The sequence below is a fragment of the Sceloporus occidentalis genome, unplaced genomic scaffold (genome assembly GCF_023333645.1).
Source record: "Sceloporus occidentalis isolate IW3139 unplaced genomic scaffold, rSceOcc1.0.p SCAF_1, whole genome shotgun sequence".
Classification (NCBI taxonomy): domain Eukaryota; kingdom Metazoa; phylum Chordata; class Lepidosauria; order Squamata; family Phrynosomatidae; genus Sceloporus; species Sceloporus occidentalis.
In genome coordinates, this window is record NW_028316981.1 from 306263399 (window position 1) to 306285442 (window position 22044).

The 22044-nt window shown below is 40.4% G+C and overlaps 1 protein-coding gene across 5 annotated transcripts in view; it reads left to right on the forward strand.

The window, feature by feature from the left end:
• DYM (dymeclin) overlaps positions 1 to 22044 on the forward strand; it is a 239798-nt gene that overhangs the window by 54544 nt on the left and 163210 nt on the right. For all 5 annotated transcript variants that reach the window (XM_089497500.1, XM_089497528.1, XM_089497508.1 and 2 more), the window contains 2 exons: positions 8256 to 8381; positions 10302 to 10444. In XM_089497500.1, coding sequence (XP_089353626.1) covers positions 8256 to 8381; positions 10302 to 10444 — 269 coding nt within the window. The remainder of the gene's footprint in view (positions 1 to 8255; positions 8382 to 10301; positions 10445 to 22044) is intronic.

Below are 22044 nucleotides of genomic sequence, written 5' to 3' on the forward strand. Positions count from 1 at the left end.
TGTAGTTCATATTCTTTATGCAGCCATGATCCTTTTCACTCCTACAGTGTTCTAGTTATGTACATACTGTATTTTGATAATATAAATGGAGAAGGCAACAGATTAATTTTAGTTCATTGCTTGGTGGATTTTTTTAAAAATAAAATTTTTAGAAGCTTTGTTTTCAGTCCCTTTTTGAAAAGGAGCAGTATAGCTTTGGTTCAAACCTTATTTATAATTCAGAATAATGTTTTCCAGTATGTAGGCATATATGTTTATGTGTCTGTAGGAGCATGGAGTTAATCTTATCTTCCTTTAAAAGAAGCTTGTGCTGTCTAGACAACTGAACAATTTCAGCAGAGGTTGTTTCATTTTTCCCAAATTAGCTGCTGATGTTCATGCTTCTCTCTTGGAGCCTTTTTATATTTTACATTGCTGGTTTCTTTTTCACTTGAAAATTGGACATCCATTTAGTATCCTGATAAAGGCACAGCTGTTTTCTTTGGAAGCTTTGCTGTCATGAAACATGGACCTGTCATCTTTACAGTAATTTTTGGACAGTTGCTGTCTAGTGAATTTGTGGCATGATTTAGAGAAGTCATTCTGATTATGCAAAGAGGCATTGTTGGTACTTCCTGAAACAGTGATACTTCTGTCTGGGGCAGATTAGAGGAAATGGTGAGAGGTGAAAGGGCAGAGTAATATAGGCACGTGCATAAATCATTGTATTTGTTGGAAGGCAGCATGGGGCCGCATGGAGATGAGTGATAGCCAGTTCTTCCATTTGAAGACAATCTACAACCACAGTCAACTCCTATAAAAATCAATTGCCAAGATCCAAAGTTCCATGGAACAAATTCTAAGAACCCAGTGAGGCTTTCAGTGTGTATTTCTTGAACAGCAATGATCTCATCCACTCAAAAATGCTGCATGAAAAGAAAACTATGAAAGGAGTTTTTGGGGAAAAGTTTGCAGACTGAGATGGGATGAGGAAAGCACTGGCCATTGATGCTGAGATTACAATACCACCTCTAATGGTAGAGATGGGAAAGACTTCAGCCCAAGACTCTTGGCTGAACTTGGAGTCAAATATAGTTAAATCAATCACATGTGAGCCATTAATTTGTGTATGCATGTTACATGATTTGTCTGTTGTCTTTCAGTTGCCCAAGTCCCTGCTTTTCTTTAAACAGGGTGCCCTTAAGGAATAATGCTATTACTTGGAGACATAGAATCAGAGTTGGAAGACACCACAAGGGCCATCCGGTCCAACCCCCCTGCCATGCAGGAACTCACAATCAAAGCATCCCTGACAGATCAAAGACCTCCAAAGAAAGAGACTCCACTACACTCTGAGGGAGTTTATTCCACTGTTGAGCAGCCCTTACTGTCAGGACGTTCCTCCTAATGTTGAGGTGGAATCTCTTTTCCCATAGCTTACATCCATTGTTCCGGACCCTGTTCTCTGGAGCAGCAGAAAACAATATGACAAAAATATGCTGCATCCAGGAATGCATTTCATTGAAGATAATTCATCAGGAAAATGACTTGTGGGGGAGGGGATAAGAGAGTCACAGGAGAAATGTGTGTGCATCTGTGTTGTTGTTGCTGATATGTTGAAGCTACTAGAAATGAAGAGTGTGTATCCATGGAGTTAATTAACAATTCAATATATTAAATTTGTGTTTCATGTAAAAACAAGAGGTTTTGAGATATATAGATATAGCCAAGCTATCTCATGGATCGCTACACATACTTACATGCCTCCAGTTTCTACCCTGAACACACCACTAGTTCCATAGTCTACAACCAGGCCCGCCGATACAATCGTATCTGCTCAGACCCACAAGACAGGGATGCCAAACTCAAGGAATTACAACAAGCATTCCTCAAACTATAGTACTTACCACATGAAGTTAAAAAAAAAAAAGCAAATAAACAAGTCAAGGCTTGCACCCAGGACTGACCAATTACAGAAAACATTGAAGAGAGAAAATGACAGAACCCCACTGGTGGTCACATACAGCTCCCAACTAGGACTACTCAAGTGCATCATCAATGAACTACAACCCATTCTGGACAATAATGCCATACTTGCAAGGGCTCTTTGTAGCAGACCTTTACTCCCCTATAGCCAGCCTCCAAACTCACCCACTGGAAGACACATGACACAGGTGGGGACACAGGTCCTAAGCCTTACCAAAGACCAGGATGCCAACTCTGTCTGCACATTTATCCAGGAAATGTCATCATAAGACCTAATGACATCACCTAAAATATTAGGGGAACTTCCATGTGCTCATCTTCCAATGGGTTTTATGGCATACTATGTCAGCAATGCCCTTCAGCACTCTATAGGCCAGTTCCTGCGCCACAGGATAAATAGACATAAATCAGACATTAGGAAAGGGAATACACAAAAACCAGTGATCAAACAATTATTATTATTATTATTATTATTATTATTATTATTAAACTTTATTTCTAGAGCGCTGTAATTATACACATTTCAGTGTGTTCACATTATGAACATTTCAGTCTCCCAGGGCATTCCATCTCAGACCTCAGAACAATGGTCCTTGGACAAAAGAACTACAAAGGTAGATGGGAAAAAGAAACATCAGAATTGGAGTTCATCCATAAACTACAGTCCCTCAGCAATGGATTGAACAAGGATAATGGCTTCCTGGCTCACTACACACATTTCAACACTGACCCCATCCTCAGAGGGGCGTCCTACGCTCATCTACTCTCCCCACCTACAGGCTAGTTTCTAGTGCCAAACTGATCTTGCCTCTTCATTTCCATACACATTGGCCAGTTCACAATGCCTTTGTTCACTAATGACCATCATTAAAATTGGACATGCTACTTCATTTCCATACACAAAGGATTTTGATCTTGAATTGACATTCTCACATACCAGTGGCATATATATGTCTATAAATGCATCTGAGGAAATAGACTGAAATCTACGAAAGCTCATGCTGCCAACTTCTTTCTTTCAATTAGTCTCAAAGGTGCTACAAGATCTCTCTACATAGTCAAGATAGGTTCATATTGCAGAAATTTTGTGTTTGAACAAACCCTTTAAACTATTACACTTCTTAAACTAAGTAACATTGACAATTCAAAACATGCATAAAAGGTATTAACATGTCAGAGACCACAAAGGTTTTTATTTGCCTTGTTATCTTCCCTGCCATCTGGGTGTGTATGTAGGTATGCTCAAATCTTCTCCTTTAACCATCCAGAATTATGAGTGTTGATATTTTAAAAAAACAAAACAAAACGAGAACAGTCTGCTCAGCACTGTAAAGCTCCTTAGTTCATAAAGGTGCTAAGATTGTAAATGCTTAGGAAAACAACAACAACAGTACCTTTACTTCTGAAATCTCATAGAATCATAGAATCGTAGAGTTGGAAGAGACCGCAAGGGCCATCCAGTCCAACCCCGTGCCATGCAGGAAATCCAAATCAAAGCATCCCTGACAGATGGCCATCCAGCCTCTGTTTAAAGACCTCCAAGGAAGGAGACTCTATCACCCTCCAAGGGAGTGCATTCCACTGTCGAACAGCCCTTACTGTCAGGAAGTTCCTCCTAATGTTCAGGTGGAATCTCTTTTCCTGTAGCTTGCATCCATTGTTCCGGGTTCTGCTCTCTGGAGCAGCAGAAAACAAGTTTGCTCCCTCTTCAACATGACATCCTTTCAAATATTTAAACAGAGCTATCATATCACCTCTTAACCTTCTTTTCTCCAGGCTAAACATCCCCAGCTCCCCTAAGTCGTTCCTCATAGGGCATGGTTTCCAGACCCTTCACCATTTTTGTCGCCCTCCTTTGGACATGCTCCAGTTTCTCAATGTCCTTTTTGAATTGTGGCGCCCAGAACTGGACACAATATTCCAGGAAGGGCCTGACCAAAGCAGAATACAGTGGCACTATTACTTCTCTTGATCTAGACACTATACTTTTATTGATGCAGCCTAAAATTGCATTGGCCTTTTTAGCTGCCGCATCACACTGTTGACTCATGTTCAACTTGTGGTCTACTTGGACTCCTAGATCCCTTTCACACATAGTTTCATTCATCCAGGTGTCCCCCATCCTATATCTGTGCATTTTATTTTTACGCCCTAAGTGCAATACCTTACATTTCTCTGTGTTGAATTTCATTTTGTTAGCTTTGGTCCAGCTTTCTAGTCTATTCAGGTCATTTTGGATCTTAATCCTGTCCTCTGGGGTATTAGCTATTCCTCCTAATTTGGTGTCATCTGCAAATTTGATAAGTATGCTCCCAATTCTGTCATCCAGGTCATTGATAAAGATGTTGAATAGCACTGGGCCCAGGACAGAGCCCTGTGGGACCCCACTGGTCACTTCTCTCCAGGATGAAAAGGAGGCATTGTTGAGCACCCTTTGGGTTCGGCCGGTCAACCAGTTACAAATCCATGTAACAGTTACCTTGTCTAGTCCACATTTTACAAGCTTCTTTGCAAGAATGTCATGGGAAACCTTGTCAAAGGCCTTAGTGAAATCAAGATATACTATATCCACAGCATTCCCTTCATCTACCAAGCTGGTAATTTTATCAAAGAAAGAGATCACAACTGTTCTAATAATAATAATAAATAATTTATTTGTATCCTACCCAATCAATGAGGAATCTGGGCAGCTAACTACAGTGGGAGTACAGTAAAAATACAATAAATATTCTGGACATCCAAATTTCTGTCATCAACTACTTCCCTACATTAAATCGAAATTAAACCTAAAATTGCAAGAATTGCTTTAACCCTTATTCCTACTAAGTGCATTTTGAAAATAATTACAATCCATAGTTTGCCATTACAACTATGAGAGGCTTTGGGCTTGCTTGCCGTGTTTTGTGTGGAAGAAGAGGAGTTTTAGAAGTTTCTGCCCTGGTGAATGGCAAGCTTTTGTTAATTGTTCCATCTAAATATGGCAATCTTGGTTAATGCCGTGGGTCACATCTGCAAGCTATGGTTTTTCATAAGCCAGCATAGCAAGCTTCTAGACTCTTCCCACATACATAAATACAGAGGGCAAGGCAACACACAAGTGCTAGGGTACTTGTGCTCCTAAAAGCAAACCCTGTTTTGCCATTCCATCTGAATGCATCTAGTTTGTATAAGTCAACCATACTGCTAAAAGAGAACCAGAGTGGGTTTTCATTTTCTTTTTGGAATAACCAGCTCAGGACATTTAATGCACGAGGATGAAAACACCTAGCTTTGCTTAGACATGCAGGGGGTACTTTTCATTTTAGGATAGTTTAGCAAACGCTGTTTCATATTTCTTATGGATAATTTTTATTTTTATGGATGAATTTAAATGTGGATAGGAATGGGGCATCACATTATAGAGTGTCTGAAGTTTGTCCAAAGGGCATGGAATGATTAATAAACAAGGCATGTTAATTCCCTGTTGTAGCCTCTGAATGCACTCCCTTCCTTTCTGTGGAGGTGGGAGAATTAGTAGGGAATATTTCCTGTTTTTTTCATTAAGAAGGGAATCGCAGGTCATGTTAGACTTTTGTTTTCAATTACTTTTAAAAAGTAAATTGGGAAGTTTCCCAAGCATTTCTTGATAGTCATAATGAGTGTATTTCTTGCATGCATGTTAGCCATTAGTGGGTGTTAATTTTGGGAGCTATGCCAAGGGGAAAGATTGTGTTCCCATTGAGCTCTTGAATGTATGTTCTGAGACCAATAACCAGATATTCAGCTTTGCTTTTCAGTGCTCTAAACTGACCCATCTTCTGTAGCAACTTCTCTTTCACCTTTCTGGTAGACCCGCAGGAAGTATGGCAATCAAACCCTGTTACTGTATTATTTTAAATATACAATGTGAATCAGCTTGCTCTGGCAATCTTCTTAAATTACTGAACTTTTAAACCTCAATGATTCCAGTGAAATAAGTTGGCTGGGTTGAAACTGAAGAAAAAGAAGTACTTATTTTTCAAAAAGCCATTATATGTCAGTCTATATTTTAATGGCTCTTACTCTTGTGTTGGATTGCAGCCTCCAACATCCTTGATAATTGGCTGTAGCCTACTGGACATAATGGAGTTATTGCCTGCAAAATCTGGAAACTCTATTGCTAGAGATGTACCATCCAATGCATCTTTCTCAATTTTGCTATAAAAATAGCCTCGTCTGAATTATCATGTAGTGCTTACATACATGTGTGTGCACATTCATCATTGCCAGATATGATGTGGGGGTGAAGGAAAGCACAAAATAATCCAGTATGGGGTGAGTGTTCCTAAACATTGCACTGTGATGGTTACAGAGAGAGACCCCAACATTGAGCGGCTAGTTGGGTTGCAGCACCATACAGCAAATATACTATCTAGCTAAACACAGACATTTGGACAAGATCATAAAGTGTAAAGACATCACTCTGAATGCTAATGTAAGGATAGTCCCAAGTCATTGTATTCCCCATCACAATGTATGGATGCGAGAGCTGAACAATGAAAAAAATGGATAGAAAGAAAATCAATTCATTTGAGATGTACTGCTGGAGAAGAATACTGATAATACCATAGGCATCCAAGAAGACAAACAAATGGGTTCTAGAACAGATCATGCCTAAACTTTCTCTGGAAACCAAGCTTACTAAATTGAGGCTGTCGTATTTGGGCCACATCATGAAGAAAATGATTCATTAGAAAAGACAATGATGCTAGGAAAGGTGAAAGGCAGTAGAAAGAGAGGAAGACTACATTTCAAATGGTTAGACTCGATAAGGGAAGATTTGCAGGACCTGAGCAGAGAGGCTGAGGACAGGGGATCTTGGCGAGGTCTCATCCACAGGGTCACCACGAGTCAAAATTGATTTGAGGGCAGTTAACAACAACTATAATAGTTTTCTATATAATGTGATTTCATGCAGTTACATATGACTGCAATTATATACAATCATACACACATTTACCTGAGAGAAGTTATTGCTGTATGTGTCTTCACATAATTTCTGACTTATGGCCACTTTAAGGCGAACCTATAACAGTTTCCTGACAGGATTTGATCAGAGAGGCGTTGCCATGGCCTTTCTTGGAGGCAGAGAGAATGTGAAATTCACCCACAGGGTTTCCATGGCATAGTGGGGATTTGAACCATGATCTATCACTCCTACTCCAGTGCTTAGGCTACTACATCACACTGACTCAGAGTAGGGCCAGTTAAGCATAATGGGTCTTGCATAGATTTGTGTAGGACTGCACTGTAATTTGTAAGTTATACTGTGACCCTGAAAACAAAGGGGTTTTTTTTATCCAACAAGCAGTGAAATAAAATTAACATGTTGTCTTTTTCATTTGTGTAGAAAAATTCACAAGTACACGACTAGAGTAGGAATGAAGAAGACCTTATCTCTGTGTAAATGAAACTTTTCATTTAAGCTACTGACATGATCTTGGGTCTGTTGCTCCCTATGAATTTGATTTACCTGAAAATAGGGTTGCCATAATTCTCTACTTAAAAAAGGGACAAAATGTAGGACAAAATGTAGACCAAAATATTTGACAAATGTAGGATAAAATGTAGCCCAAAATGTAGGACATTTAAGAAAAACAGAGAACCTTAAATGTCCTACATTTTGGGCTAAATTTTATCCTACAGTTGTCCTACATTTTGTCCCTGTTTTTAGTAGAGAATTATGGTAACCCTACAAGGTTATTGTGAAGCTAAAATGGTGAACAGGAAATGCCCTTCCCAGGAATATCAGGTTAACCCACTCCCTGTTAACACTTTCACCGCTACCATCATCACCATCTCCAAAATTCAGGAAGGGTTTCTGCAGCTAACTGGATCCAAATGAAGATGTAGACTTTATATATTTGTATTAATGTTGTGTTTCCTTTAATAATTCTGCATTTTTGTTGAGATGTTTTAATGTGTTTCAAGGTGCCTTGCATCCCAACCTTGAGGAAAGGTGGCATATTTAAACATATTGGAGTAAGGATGGGATGCAAATGTAGCTAATAAACAATAAGATGAAGCACTAAGCAAGGTAGAAATGGAAGAATTTTGAACTCTACAGTCTTGATTCATTGTCTGTTTATAAATACATCTGGAAGAGAGTCTGACTTACTGCTGACAAGAACCTTGTTTTCAACAACGCCCTTGCTCTAATCTTATTGCGAACACATTAATGTCAAGCATTGGCCAGTAACAGGGGAAAAAAACGGCTAACAAATATATATGTATTGGTTTTAATTAGTACTATTATTATTATTTCTTTGCAGAGACATAACATATAGTATTTCTCTGGAAGCTGTAACAGCTCTTGTCGTTTTCCTCTCCTGCCAACTGTTCCACAAGGAAATTCTGCGGGAAAACATCGCTCACAAATACCTCATGCATGGTCGATGGTATGTCAAACCACAGTGCCGCTTTCTATATAGATTGTTTTCATTATTGGGAGTAAATGCTAGTGCTTGCCCCTCAGAATATTGCAAAGTCTTTTTCATTTGACTGTGTGTTTACCTGTGATGCCAAAGTGTCTCTCAGAATAACTATGAACTGAATCTTACAACAGTGGAAGACACTAAAATTTTTGATTGATACATATAAAGAATTGCCTAGGCTGTGAAAATGGGTGCTGATGTGAAATACACAATACTTTGTCGTGTACCATTCTGCACTACTAGTATAGAATCCTGATTAATCTGTGAGGTTTAGCAGATCTAGAGTAAGCTTAGTACATGAGAAAGTGCCTCTGAATTAGCATCTTTTTGAGGCTGCAGTTCTCATGTTGAGGGAAAGGTGAGAGATCCTCCAGTACTTAGGTCAGTGTGGTGTGGGTGAGGGAAAGCCTAGAGTTCCCAATTTAACTTGAGAAGTCTTCCAAAAGGAGCAATCTGCTTATTTTCCAGCAGCTCACTGACTACCTTATGCAACCTTTTCTTCCTTGCTATTGCTGTTTCCACTGTTGTTGGCCTGTTGGTCTTCTATCCCCAAACACAATCTACATAGGGCAAATAGTAGCAGGCCAGTGGAAGCTATTCCAGAGGCAGCAGCCCCATTCCTCAAGCACTGAAAGTATAGGGAGAGCTGCTTCATCCAGCTGCCCTGTAGCTCCTTGGAATATATGACAAGTTTTCAGATGAACAAATAAGCCACCTCAGATTCTTGGTTGTGAGTACAATATTTAGCTGATGGTTGACAGAACAAGGTGACTTGCCTCTTTTTTTTAATGACTGTGGTAAACCAAAATTCTTAAAAGCAGAACAAAACAAAAGAATACTCCAGATCACATAGGTCAGTGATGGCGAACCTATGGCACGTGTGCCAGAGGTGGCACTCAGAGTCCTCTGTTTGGGCACATGTGCCATCGCCGCAGCACAGAGTTTGCCAGAGTTTGCCACTGGAAAGCCAGAGGGACATGGCACTTTGCAATGAACAAGTAGGTTTTGGGTTGCAGTGTGGGCACTCGGCCTCTAAAAGGTTCACCATCACTGACATAGGTAGCCAGTGATTCCTTTGTGTTCATGTTTTTTTAACTGTTTATGTCCATGTGTTAGGATTTTTTCCCCAGATTTTTCATTCACTGGTTGCTTCTTCTGTAGCTCCTTTTGGATCCCAGCCTAGATTAATTTGGTATATTTAGAAAGTGGGGCTAGGGTTCAAAAGTGTGAGAGGTGCTGTCTTGAAGGGCATTTGTATTGTAAGATGGTGAACCTCATGGCTGAGTGAGCATTCAGATCTTCTATTGCAAACATATTACCATTTTTGGAGGATATTTATGAATGGATGTATATATTTATTTCATTTATATGTCACCTTTTTCACAGAGTGGGACACAAGGCACAGAGGAAAATGGGTTAAACCACAACAATGCAGTTTTAAAAAACAATAAAATTATTGCCTTTAAAACAATATAAAATTATTTCAAAAGCATATAAAGTTAAAAAAAGAACATACCCCAATAACAGGCCTCTCTGGGAGCAATTGCATATGAAAAGCCTACTGAAATAAAAAGGTATTTGGCTTCTGGCAAAAAGAAAAAATACATTTAAGGACTTGAGATTTATTTTTGAATACATATTCCTTAAGCCCAAGTCTAGCTGGTGTTAAGAACTTGTAAATTTATTTTCCACTAACCTATTTTCAAATTTTGGGTTTTTTTTAAACCAGCCAACCAACCAACAGTTTAAACCCTGACATGTTATACAGTTTTGTAAAACAGTGAAACACTATCCTAGTGAAAAGAATTGCATGAATTTGACATTTAAATTTTGTTTTAATTCCATTAGAGATCAGCTAAAATGTTGGCTGTTTTGCATTTTCAGTCTCCCATACACCAGCAGGCTTGTGAAAACATTGCTATATAACTTCATCAGACAAGAGAGGAGCCCTCCTCCAGGCACCCATGTCTTTCAGCCAGAGCCAGATGGAGGGGGACTACTTTATGGAATTGCATCAGGAGTAGCAAGTGAGTCTTACTGTACCAGTGCAATCTGTGTATATGCCTGACTGACATCAAATGTTTCATTTGTACTGCATGTATAGTTTACTTGCTTTTCTGAGGAAATGAAGATGTGATTATGGCAGGAGGAGCAAAAATGGAAGCAGAACACAGCTTAAGCTCTTCTGAGTAAAAGGGATTGTGATGTGAGTTTTAATAAAACCTTGGAAAAGCCTGCCATCAATTCTGCAGCAAGGATATCTAGTGAGTGAATGTGTGCCTGTGTCTGCAAGGGTGAGAGTCATTGCAGTCTAGTTTTCCACTTCAGTTCTCACAGAAATTCTTCTAAAATAAATATGGGTTCTGTTTGATCCTTCTAAGAAATAGACAGTAGAAGTAATCTCCTTCTTCACTATTTTTATCTGAAGAGTCCATTACTTAAGGAATATCCCACTTGTCTGGCCTGCTGGGGTCCCAGTTTAGCTCTCTGATCCTCTCTAGATACCTCACCCCTCTCCAATAGTTCCATTTGTCTGGCGGTTTTCTGGCTTTTATATATTATCTCAAACATTCTGGAAGTGTTTCTCCTAAGTGCAGTTTAAGAGCTTTCAGCTAAAACAATGTAAGAGATGCTGATAGTTTTGGTCCCAAGATGTTGCTTTTGGCCCATTACTGGAATGTCGCTATGAGAATGAATGTCTCTGAAGTTGAATTTGGCCCTCAAGATGAAAGAGGTTCTCCACCCTTGATTCAATCCATGGACGCTGGGGGTTGTATTACATGCATTTCAAAGGGCATCAATTGCAAGTGTAGCTGATAGTTTGTCCAGCCATCAAATGGATCATGTTACTTTCTGCTTTGATGGCTGTTGAGACTTCATGCCCTCAGTTTTGGTCATGCAAAGCGCCCTCTTAACCACATTGTTACCACATCTTCTCTAATATCTCCAGGAGATACTATACATCATTTGTACTTGTGAGCAGTCACTTTCATTGCTGCAGCAGCTGCACATTCCACTAAGAGAATACTTTCTATGCTGTATGAATACATTTTGTTTTGCTCATATAGATTTTCTTTCCCTTCTGTTGAGATGGGAATCATAGTTTGGTTGCACTACCATTTTGGGCATCTGTTTTCAGCATGAACCGGTTCTCTGTCTGTAGGGAATGCTGACAAGACCTAACCACAGTGCTGTGTGTGGTAGGAAGGCTTTCATATGCATTTTATTTCCTCTCCTCCCCACCCCCCACTTCGTCTGTGACTCTCTTGCAACAAAAACAATTAAAGCAGATTGTCTGCACTTCCTCCCCATTGGAGACCCCACGGTATGCTAAATGTTAATTTTAAACATACAGACTTTTTAAATTCTTCTTTTCTTTTAAGGTAGTAGGGAGCAAGGAAGACTTTAAAAATGGATTCTTCAGTGTAATATGATGTACTCATTGTATTTGTGCGCAGACTAAATTTAACACTTTTTTGGTTATAAATCAGAATAAAGAATGCCTTGTAACTTTTGCAGTAGACGTTTTGTTGGAGAATCATAGAATCATAGAGTTGGAAGAGACCGCAAGGGCCATCCAGTCCAACCCCCCCTGCCATGCAGGAACTCTCAATCAAAGCATCCCTGACAGATGGCCATACAGCCTCTGCTTAAAGACCTCCAAGGAGGGAGACTACACTACACTCCGAGGGAGTTTGTTCCACTGTTGAACAGCCCTTACTGTCAGGAAGTTCTTCCTAATGTTGAGGTGGAATCTCTTTTCCTGTAGCTTGCATCCATTGTTCCGGGTCCTAGTCTCTGGAGCAGCAGAAAACAAGCTTGCTTCCTCCTCAATATGACATCCCTTCAAATATTTAAATAGGGCTATCATATCACCTCTTAACCTTCTCTTCTCCAGGCTAAACATCCCCAGCTCCTTAAGTCATTCCTCATAGGACATGGTTTCCAGACGTTTCACCATTTTAGTCGCCCTCCTTTGCACACCTTCCAGTTTTTCAACATCCTTTTTAAATTGTGGTCCCCAGAACTTGACGCAATATTCCAGGTGGGGCCTGACCAAAGCAGATAATCTTCTGAGGAGTTACTTAAAGAACTTGTAGTCTCCTGGTTATGGAATAGCCTTTCCAAAGAGGTTTGCCTTTATGGTCTTTTTGGCACCAGGCGTAGAGCATTTTATCAAGTAACGTCTTCTTGTGTTTCAGCTTTTTATTGTTTTGCAGTGTATTTTTAATGGTGAATCTGACTTGTGAGTCACTCAGTTAACTATGGATTGGCTATAATAATATAATTCAAATAAAAATAACAAAAATGCTATTTATTTTATCTGTAACCCCACCTTTCTTCCAAGGAACTCACAGCAATGTACTCTGTTCCTTCTCCCCTTACTCCACATTATACACACAAGAGCTATATGACATAGATTAGATTAAATGTACAACTGGTACAGGATTACCCAATGGACTGTTTAGATATCTATAGCTTTGAGCATGGATCTCCTGAGTGCTAGTCCAGCACACAAAAATAAATTGTGTGTCCTGGTTGCCAGTGTCCTGGTCTGCATGTAGGATGTCCTTGTAAGTTTGCAATATACATCAGGATCAGTATTAGCTGCAGGTAGTCAGTATGTAATGGTGACTCTGTCTGGAACTTGAGCAAGTCTTGGCAAATATCTTGAAGGATTTTTATATTTCAGCCTGCAGTGGAACAGATATTTCATGCTGAGTTAGTGAGGCAGAAAGTAAAATAAATCCAAAAGTAGTGATGGAAGTCCAGAAACTTTAGAGGTGACCTCTAAAGAGTAATGCATGTTACTCTTTCTGTCCTACAGTTAAGAGACATTAAAGTGAGTGATCTAGTGACTTGGGATCTTTTGCTTTTGCAAAACTACTTTACTGAGTGGTTTTGAAAAGGCAGTCCTGTGTTAACATGCCAAGAAAGTTGACTGTGACAGTGCATCTGATTCTCCTCATGGAGGCAGTAAAAGAGCATGTCTTTGTTACTTGGAATAAGTAGAGGGTTGTGTAGCTCAAAGGAAGAGGCAGCCACCCACAACCGTTGTTGGCTCTATTTAATTTAGAAACACGCATATCATTTAATGTTTTGACTTGCAAGACTAATGCTGTTCTTTCAACATAGCGAAATTTCTGTTTCCTCTAAAATTCTGGATAAATTGCTTAAATAGTTCCAGCCTGGCGTTTTAGTGATTCATGACAATAATCATTGCTCCAAACTAGCAGGAAGGTCTCTCTCCACTCCCAATTTTGTATAGTGAATTGTCTAGAAAGATCTTACGTACAAAACTATCAAAGTGCTGTAGGGACGTCTGCTGTAGAATGAAAGGCGACGATTGGTGTAAATGTTGCCCTAAGTAGCTTGATGCCCGGAAAAACTGGAAACAAGACATTTCATAATGCTGTCCCTGAAAAATCAGAGCAAGAGATCTGCTTTTAGCAGCAGCCAGCACTTCAGTATGGAATAATCCAAACTCATGGATGGAATGGGGGAAAAGGTGTGCTTGAGGTGGCAGTCTGGAATAAAAGTTTGAAAATAGGAGAAGTTACACAAATGGGATTTTCCTTTCACACATATTCATGACAGTTTTTTTACACTTCTGTGAAATTCTGGGAAGACTATGTAGGGTTTCCCATATTATCCTGTCTATGCACCAATTAAGGCCTTGCCCACTCAGCGTCAGCAGTGTTTTCAACATAAAGTATACCCAAATCATCCCCCAGTTCTTGCAGAACACAGATTTTTCCATTGACATACAGAAATATATCCACGTTTGAAAACTACAGATTTTATTTGCCACATGTTTTTGAATCTGTGGGCACATTTAGAATTTTGGAGAAGGTGTTATGAGTTCCATCTCAAAATGGTTGCCAGGGTGAGTGAAGCCAGTCACAAAGCATAATCATTTCACAGAAAGCAAACTTACGTGAGAAACAAGTAATGTAAACCTACACTTTTCCAACAGCATACCTTTTTCAAAGCAAGCAAACCATTCAGTTTCCAAAAAAAAATTCTAAATGTACCCTCCATATTTGTTTCTCCAGATTAATATATAGAAATGGCTAGTTTAAGAGTAAATGCAACAGGAACTGATATGACTACTGGAACTAGGAAACAATTGTAATGAGAGAAGTGCCACCTCCAAAAAACTTACAGCTCTGATAGGCTGATATGGGAAGTTGCGGTCCTTCATATAGCCTGGAATTGAGATATCTAGGGCTTAATAGTTCATAACCAGCACTTTGAATTATGTTCAGAAAAAAACTGGCAGCTAATGGAGCTGTTGTAAAAAAATAAGTTGCATGCTTCCTGTTACCAGTCCATTGTAAATGATCTGGCTGCAGCTCGTTGGACCAACTGAAGTTACCAGACATAGGCAGCCCAACACAGAGTGTGTTACAGTAATCCAAAAAAGATGTAACTAAGGCTTGTGTCACTGTGACTAAATCAGATGTCCTTAAACAGTTGTTACACTAGGATTAATTTTGCAAGTGCACTCCCAGCCACCACAGACACATAAGTATCCAGGTTCAGAATTGAATCCAGGAGTACACCCAAACTGTAACTCTGTGTTTTACTCAGGAAATGAAAATCTAAGAAAAACTGGGGTGGCATTAATAGTGAGGAGAGATGTAGCAAAAGCAGTGAGAGGATGTAATGCAAAGAGGATCTAATAATATCAATAAGACTTCAGAGAGAATCCATCAGTATCCATAATCCAAATTTATACAGAGGCAGCAGAAGAAGAAATTGAAAGATTCTATGCTAGAGTCCAGGAGGAAATTGATTACACACCAGAACCAGACATGTTGATAATAATTGGTAATTGGAATGCAAAAGTAGGAAACAGAGCAGACCCAAATATTATTGGAGAACTTGGTCTAGGATGCAGAAATGATATGGGAGGACTACTGACTGATTTTTGGGAGGCCAACAATTTGTTCATTGCAAACATATTGTTCAGGCAACCAAAAAGATGACTGTATATATTGACATCACACACTGATCAATATGGAAATCAAATAGGCTGCATAACTGGAAGCAGAAAATGACAAAGCTCCATCCTTTCTGCAAAAACAAACCACAGTCCAGGAGCAGATTGTGGCACATGCTAATATCAAAAATTAGAATAAAGTTAAAGAAGAACAAGAAATCAATCATCATGCCAAAATACAACCTTAAGAACATCCCCATAGAATTTAAAGATAATGTACAAAATAGATTTTTACTATGAAGCCTAATTAACTGAGAACCAAAAGAACTCTGGTCTGAAACCAGAAACATTGTCAGGGAAAAGGGCCAAAATACACTCTCTGCAGCCAAAAGGAAAGAATAATGTCACTGGATGACAGATTAAACTCTTCAAGCAGCTAAAGACACAGGAGAAGTAAAAATAAAAGATGACAGAAATATGTCTGAACCCTGAACTCAGCTGTTCAAAAACTTGTACGCAGAGACAAAGAGAACTACAACAGATTGAGCATCCTTTACCCAAAATGCTTGGGACCAGAAATGTTTTGAATTTCAGATTTTTGGGGATTTTGGAATACTTGTTGTCACTATCTTAGCCACCCATGAAAAAAGTTTTGGTTTTTGGAGTATTTTGGATTTCATAATTTTGGATATGGGAGAATCAACCTATATAATCAATGGAAAGAAATAGAAAGTTGACCAAGTAAAGGAAGAACAAGAAACCTGCCTTCATTGGGAACTAGATACGAAGAGGGTGTCCCAATTGTTTCTGCTGGACTTCTCAGCAGCTTTCTTTACCATCAACCATGTTATATTTTTGGGCTGCCTTGCTGGGATGCAATCTGATGAAACTGTTGTAAAGTGGCTCCATTCATATATGGAGGTGGAAACCCAGAAGGTGGTGCTGTTCAACCCCTTGGCCACAGGCCTATGAGGTCCCACACATTTCCTCTTTCTTCCCAGAACTATTTAATATATACAAGAAACCATGAGAGAAGATGTCTGGAGTTTGGGGGTTTGGTGTCATAAGTATGCTGATGACACTTCACTATCTCTCACTGCTCAAGTCTTGCAGACTCAGGGCTGTGTCCTCCTTGATTGAGTCTGTCCATCTGTAATGTGATCTTCTTTTCATACTGCCTTCTAATTATTTCATTGTCTTCTTTGTTTACTTTAAAGTCATGTAAATCAACTGTGGTCATTATTTTTGTTTTTTTTTAATGTTAATTTGTAAAGCTGCCTTTGCACTTTCTTCCTTGACTTTCTTCAGTAATCCTTCCAAGTGCTATTTTCTTCCAGTAGTATGATGTCACTGGCATACCTTAAATTGTTGATGTACTTTCCTCCAATTTAATGTCTCTTCCCTTTGACTCTAAACCCGCTTTACATACGATATGTTCATCTTACAAGTTAAACAGACAAGTAAATAAAATGCAGGCTTACCTGTCCTCTTGCTAACTGGAAACCAATTTTTCTCAGCTTTGCCCACCAGGATTCTCTATTCAGCAGCAGGCAAGATTTGGGCAGTAGGAGGTGGAGTTCCAGTGGTCTGTCTTGATTTCTTCCCCCTGACCAAGTGCCCTCTTTCACAGTATGAGTGTGTTTATGTAAAGTGGGTAGCTGAGACAGAATAGAAATTCAGTTTGTGTACTGCCCACACTGCAGCTTAAGAGTCTCCATTCTTGAGCTAGCCTGGGTGGTCTCAGGGTTGGTGTTGGAGATTCCACAGCTAGTAGTACTGGGGGACTTCAACATCCATGCTGTGACTGCCCTATCGGGAGTGCCTCAGGACTTAATATATACAACGATGACAACGATGGATGACATCGTTGACAACGATGGATCAGTGCCAAATGGTATCTGGCCTTACTCATGATGCTATGCACCCTCCGGACCTTGATTTCTGTGCTGGGTGGGGTGATGGTGATCTTGGTGTGAACTTTTCACAGTTTTGTTGTCATGGACAGATCATTGTCTGATCAGGTTTAGACTAAGACTGAGAACCTTTGCAGGGATGAGGGACCGATTAGGATGGTTTGCCCCAGGAGCCTGATTGATCTGGACAGATTTCTGATGGCTCTTGAGGATTTTCCTATCATCTCGGCAGGCAATTTCTGTTGAAGCTGTGGCTGACCTTTGGAATGAGGAAATGGCCATCGTAGTGCACACAATAGCTCTTGAGCATCCCCTCTTATGGAGTGGAGCCAAACCAGCCCCCAGGTTTCCCAGGGAGATGATGGTGATGAAGCAGGTGAGACAGTGATGAAGCAATTAGAGAGACATTGGTAAAAGATGCGAAGCAAGTGTGACCAAACACGGGCTAGAGCCTATTTGAAGGCTTACTCTGTAACAAAGGCCCTGTACAGATGGGCCTGATAGCACATACACAGTACATGCTAGGGTTGCCTGGGAGCATCCTTTTCAGACACTCCCTAACCCTAGTACATACTGAGTACATCAAAATGGCGGTGACCTGTCTACATGGGCGCCGCCATTTTGATGTAACAGCCGTGTCACGTCCAAATGGCGCAGTTATGTGCTGGCGCCACTGAAGGACACTTGTGGCGTCCTTTCAGCAGAGCTGAAAGGAGCTCCAAAACAGAGCTCCTTTCATGCAGCATATCGCTGGTGTGGCCTTTACACCACCGTGCAAGCGATGCTGAAGAGATAGGATCCAAGCGGACCCTTTCTCTCTTTCCCCATCACTGAAGCCCCAAGGACACCCCTTTTCAGGCCGGGGGAAGTGGCATTTTGCCGCTTCCCTGAGGCCTGGAAAAGTGGCAGATGGGGGCTTCCAGGTCTGCTGCTGTGGCAGCTCAGGCCCCGATCTGTTGGGGAAAGGGGCAGATGCGGGCCGCCCCCAAGGGGCGGTCTGTATCCCGCCAATATGAGCTGCAAAGAAATGATTTTCTGCTGCTACCATTGCATCTGAAGGGAGCTGTCAAGCAGAGCTGTTCTGAGTGGTCAGAGATCTATTACATACTGTTCCTGAGGTAGAAAATGCAGACAATTGTGTACAATTTGCACAGCACTTTGCAGATGAAGTTGCTCAGATCCACTCTAACTTGGATGTTGTAGTTAGGACAGTGTCAATGGATGTAACTTTGGCAATGCCTTGTCCAATTTTAATGTATATTTTTCAGTTTGTGCCGCCTGAGGCAACATCCTTGGTGAGGTCAAAGCTCTCCATAATTGGCTGGATCCCATTGTCAGCAGAAAGATTTGCCCTGGCGGAGAGGAAACAGTGCCGGTTCAATAGGGTAGTGAAAAAATAGTGTGAGAGCCATTGTTGTGTGAGAGCACTTCCTTTTTTGGCCCTTGAAAGACTTGCCCACTGACATGCAGATCTGCCCTAATAAAATAAAATAAAAAAATCACTGTACACTTTTTTTATATTCTGAAGGAAGCAGTCTCCTGACGTTAGGGTAGCTGGCAAGCAAGCACCATGAGTAAGTGGTTTCCCAGTGGCCTCAAGTCTGGCATATCATGTGGAAGAAATTTTGGAATTCCTAATCTCAAAATGTTTGGGGCCACTTTTTGTTGGAAAGACAGCAGGCAAATGTTGTGAGCAAATAAGTGTTTATCTTTCCAATTACATAGAAGACACATTTTTAGGTATTACATTCATATACATTTTTCACCCTATCGTACAGGTTTGACTGCCAAATGTTGAGTTTGCCCAACCATATGCAGTGCCTCCATGCCAGTTTTGCACATACCTGGCAGATTTTGGCATGGGTAAATTACAGATTTTTGGGCTGACACAAAGATGGCTGGAAGCATCAGCCCTTGCTGCATGGACTGCTGCCAGAGGAAAGTACTTTTCACCAGTTTCTATATGGGTACGATAATTCAATCATCTCCCTTCTTTTTCTGGGACTAGCAATTGTCAGGATTAAGGAATCTGTTCTGAAAGAATGTAGGCAACAGCCATGGCAAGTAAGGATATTTGTCTTAATTTGCCTTTTTGGATGTGAAAATTTGAGGGAAGTTTTCTTTTGCTTGTCCCATTTATTATTATTTTTTTAAGATGCAAAGGCTTGGTTAAGGATGTAGGAAAGTCTCTGACTTTGACATTTATTTCTTTTAATTTAGGCCAAGCTGTTAACAGGATTATAACAAACAACATTATTTTTTCACCGAACACTTTAAAGAACCAACTCTAATGAAATGTGTTCTGCCAAGCTAGATTTTCCAACACAAGTATGAGATTTTTTTTAATTCAGCCTCTGATAAATGGTTGTTTTTCCTTTTGAACAAGCCATCAAAAATATTTTTCCTTTTTTCTGTGAAAGCTTGCCCAGCCAAATTATAACAAGACTAAAATAGTGTTTCTGCGCTTAGTAAAATAACAGTGTGTGGGTAAAACTAACTGCTTATGTGTCACAGATTAAATTTAATTACCCCCTTCTCAGATTGGCAGTTACACATTAGTAGATCTGGGGCTCTATATGGCTACATTTGGGGTGGGATAAGGTGGTTTGTGTGGGTAATCTGGCTTTGGTGACTTTTTCTAGCAGACTGATTTGTAGAAAAGTGACACAGTCATTGGATGAAAATATAGGATTCAGGTGAAGAAATGCCAGTTAAAAATGGATGTCACTGCTTAGCATGAAATTAACACTGGCATAAAATCTTTTATCACTTGAAGGTTCTATTGCCTCAAAATGAGATGGTGACATCTGTTGGCACCTTTTGTTCAATTTCTCTTCTTTTGAGTGTAACACCCAACCCTAGAGGATGTTCTATTTGTATTTCTCATTTTAAGTCCTTATTTCCCTTGTAGATTTAGATATGGTAAATGAAGTGTTAAAACAGTCATCCCTCTTTGGCAAAGTCCTACCAGAGCACCCCAAAGCATCAAAACAAACAAACAAACAAACAAACAAACAAAAAACCCCAACAACCCCAGGGCATTGAAAATAACTGAAACTTTGTGAATAGTGGAAATACACTCCCAACTCCTGATACATAGAACAAAAACTGTCTGAAAATATTCAGAAATGAAAATTAATTTATTTAGGGCTTTGTTTTGGCCAGTTTTCAGAGCATTGTGTAGCTCACTGTAGGGGCAAGAATTTTGTAATTTATTTTGAGTTATTTTAAAATGGATATTTTTTAAAAAATATCAATAAGAAAGACAAAAATGTGTGCAATGCCATTGGCCCCAGGCCCTCTTCTGGATCCATGGGCCTTGATAATTTATACGGATACTACTTCTAGCCCTGCATGCAAATGGCTTGGCCTTTAGCTAGCAATATTAAGATCTGTGTAAGTGCCACCCACATCCTGTTATTGCATTGCAAGATAACCAAAGTTATATAGAGGTGGAGCAGCCCCTCACATGTTATAGGGCTCTCATTTGAAAGTAGTGGATAGGAAATCCTACATCAAAGTAGGGAAATGATTCTTAGTTATGGATATAATGGAAGTTTATGACAAGGTTGGTACCTAGGTGATGCCTTTGATACAATTTGAAGGTTTTGGTATGGGGAGAAAATAGATGACTATAAATATGAGAGCTTTTGCTGTTTGGCTATCTTCTAGCAAATAATAATAATAATAATAATAATAATAATAATAAACATTTTATTTGTATACCGCCCTTCCGTAAGATCAGGGCGGTTTACAGCAGTTAAAAATACACAATATACAAGCTAAAACCATATCAAAAATTACATAAATCACACTACAGATAAAAACAAAACAAACAGAAAACAAAAACAAAAACAAAAGCCCCCGGGTTAGCCAAACCATTGCCTGTGCGGTCTGTGCGGCGGGGGGGCCTATAGGGACTTAATGGGGGAATGCTATTTGGAACAGGTAGGTCTTCAAATCCCGTTTGAATTGGGCCAGGGAGGTAACTGAGCGGAGCTCTATGGGCAGCATATTCCAAAGGGCCGGGGCAGCGATGGAAAAAGACCTCCTAGAGGTGGAGGATAATCTCGCCCCGGGAACCCTAAGGAGTTGCTGCCCAGATGTTCTGAGGGTGCGAGGCGGAATGTACGGGGAGAGGCGGTCCTTCAGGTATCCTGGGCCCAAGCCATTTAGGACTTTATAGGTCATCACCAGCACCTTATATTGCGCCCGGAAGCGAATGGGCAGCCAATGGAGGTTTTTTAAAACCGGTGTTATATGGCTGGCCCTGGACGTGCCAGTGACCAGCCTAGCTGCCATGTTCTGCACCATTTGAAGCTTCCGGGTTTGGTATAAGGGCTGTCCCATGTAGAGTCCATTGCAGAAATCCAGTCTCGAGGTTACCAGGGCATGTACCACAGTTTCAAGGTCCCTCTGGGCCAGGTATGGGCGCAGCTGGCGAATCAGCCGAAGCTGATAACAGGTGCTCTTGACCGTCGCATTCACCTGAGCAGTCAGGTGAAGGGACGAGTCAAGAAGCACCCCCAGACTGCGCACGGAGTCCTTCACAGAGAGCGTGACCCAGTTCAGGACAGGTGGAACCACCATCATTCCTGGACCAGGGGAACCTATCACGAGTACCTCCGTTTTCTCTGGATTCAGCTTGAGTCGGTTTTCCCTCATCCAGCCCATTACTGACTCCAGACAGGCCACGAGAGGAGAGACGCCATCCTCAGTCACTGCATCAGTCGGAGACATAGAGAAAATGATCTGGGTGTCATCAGCG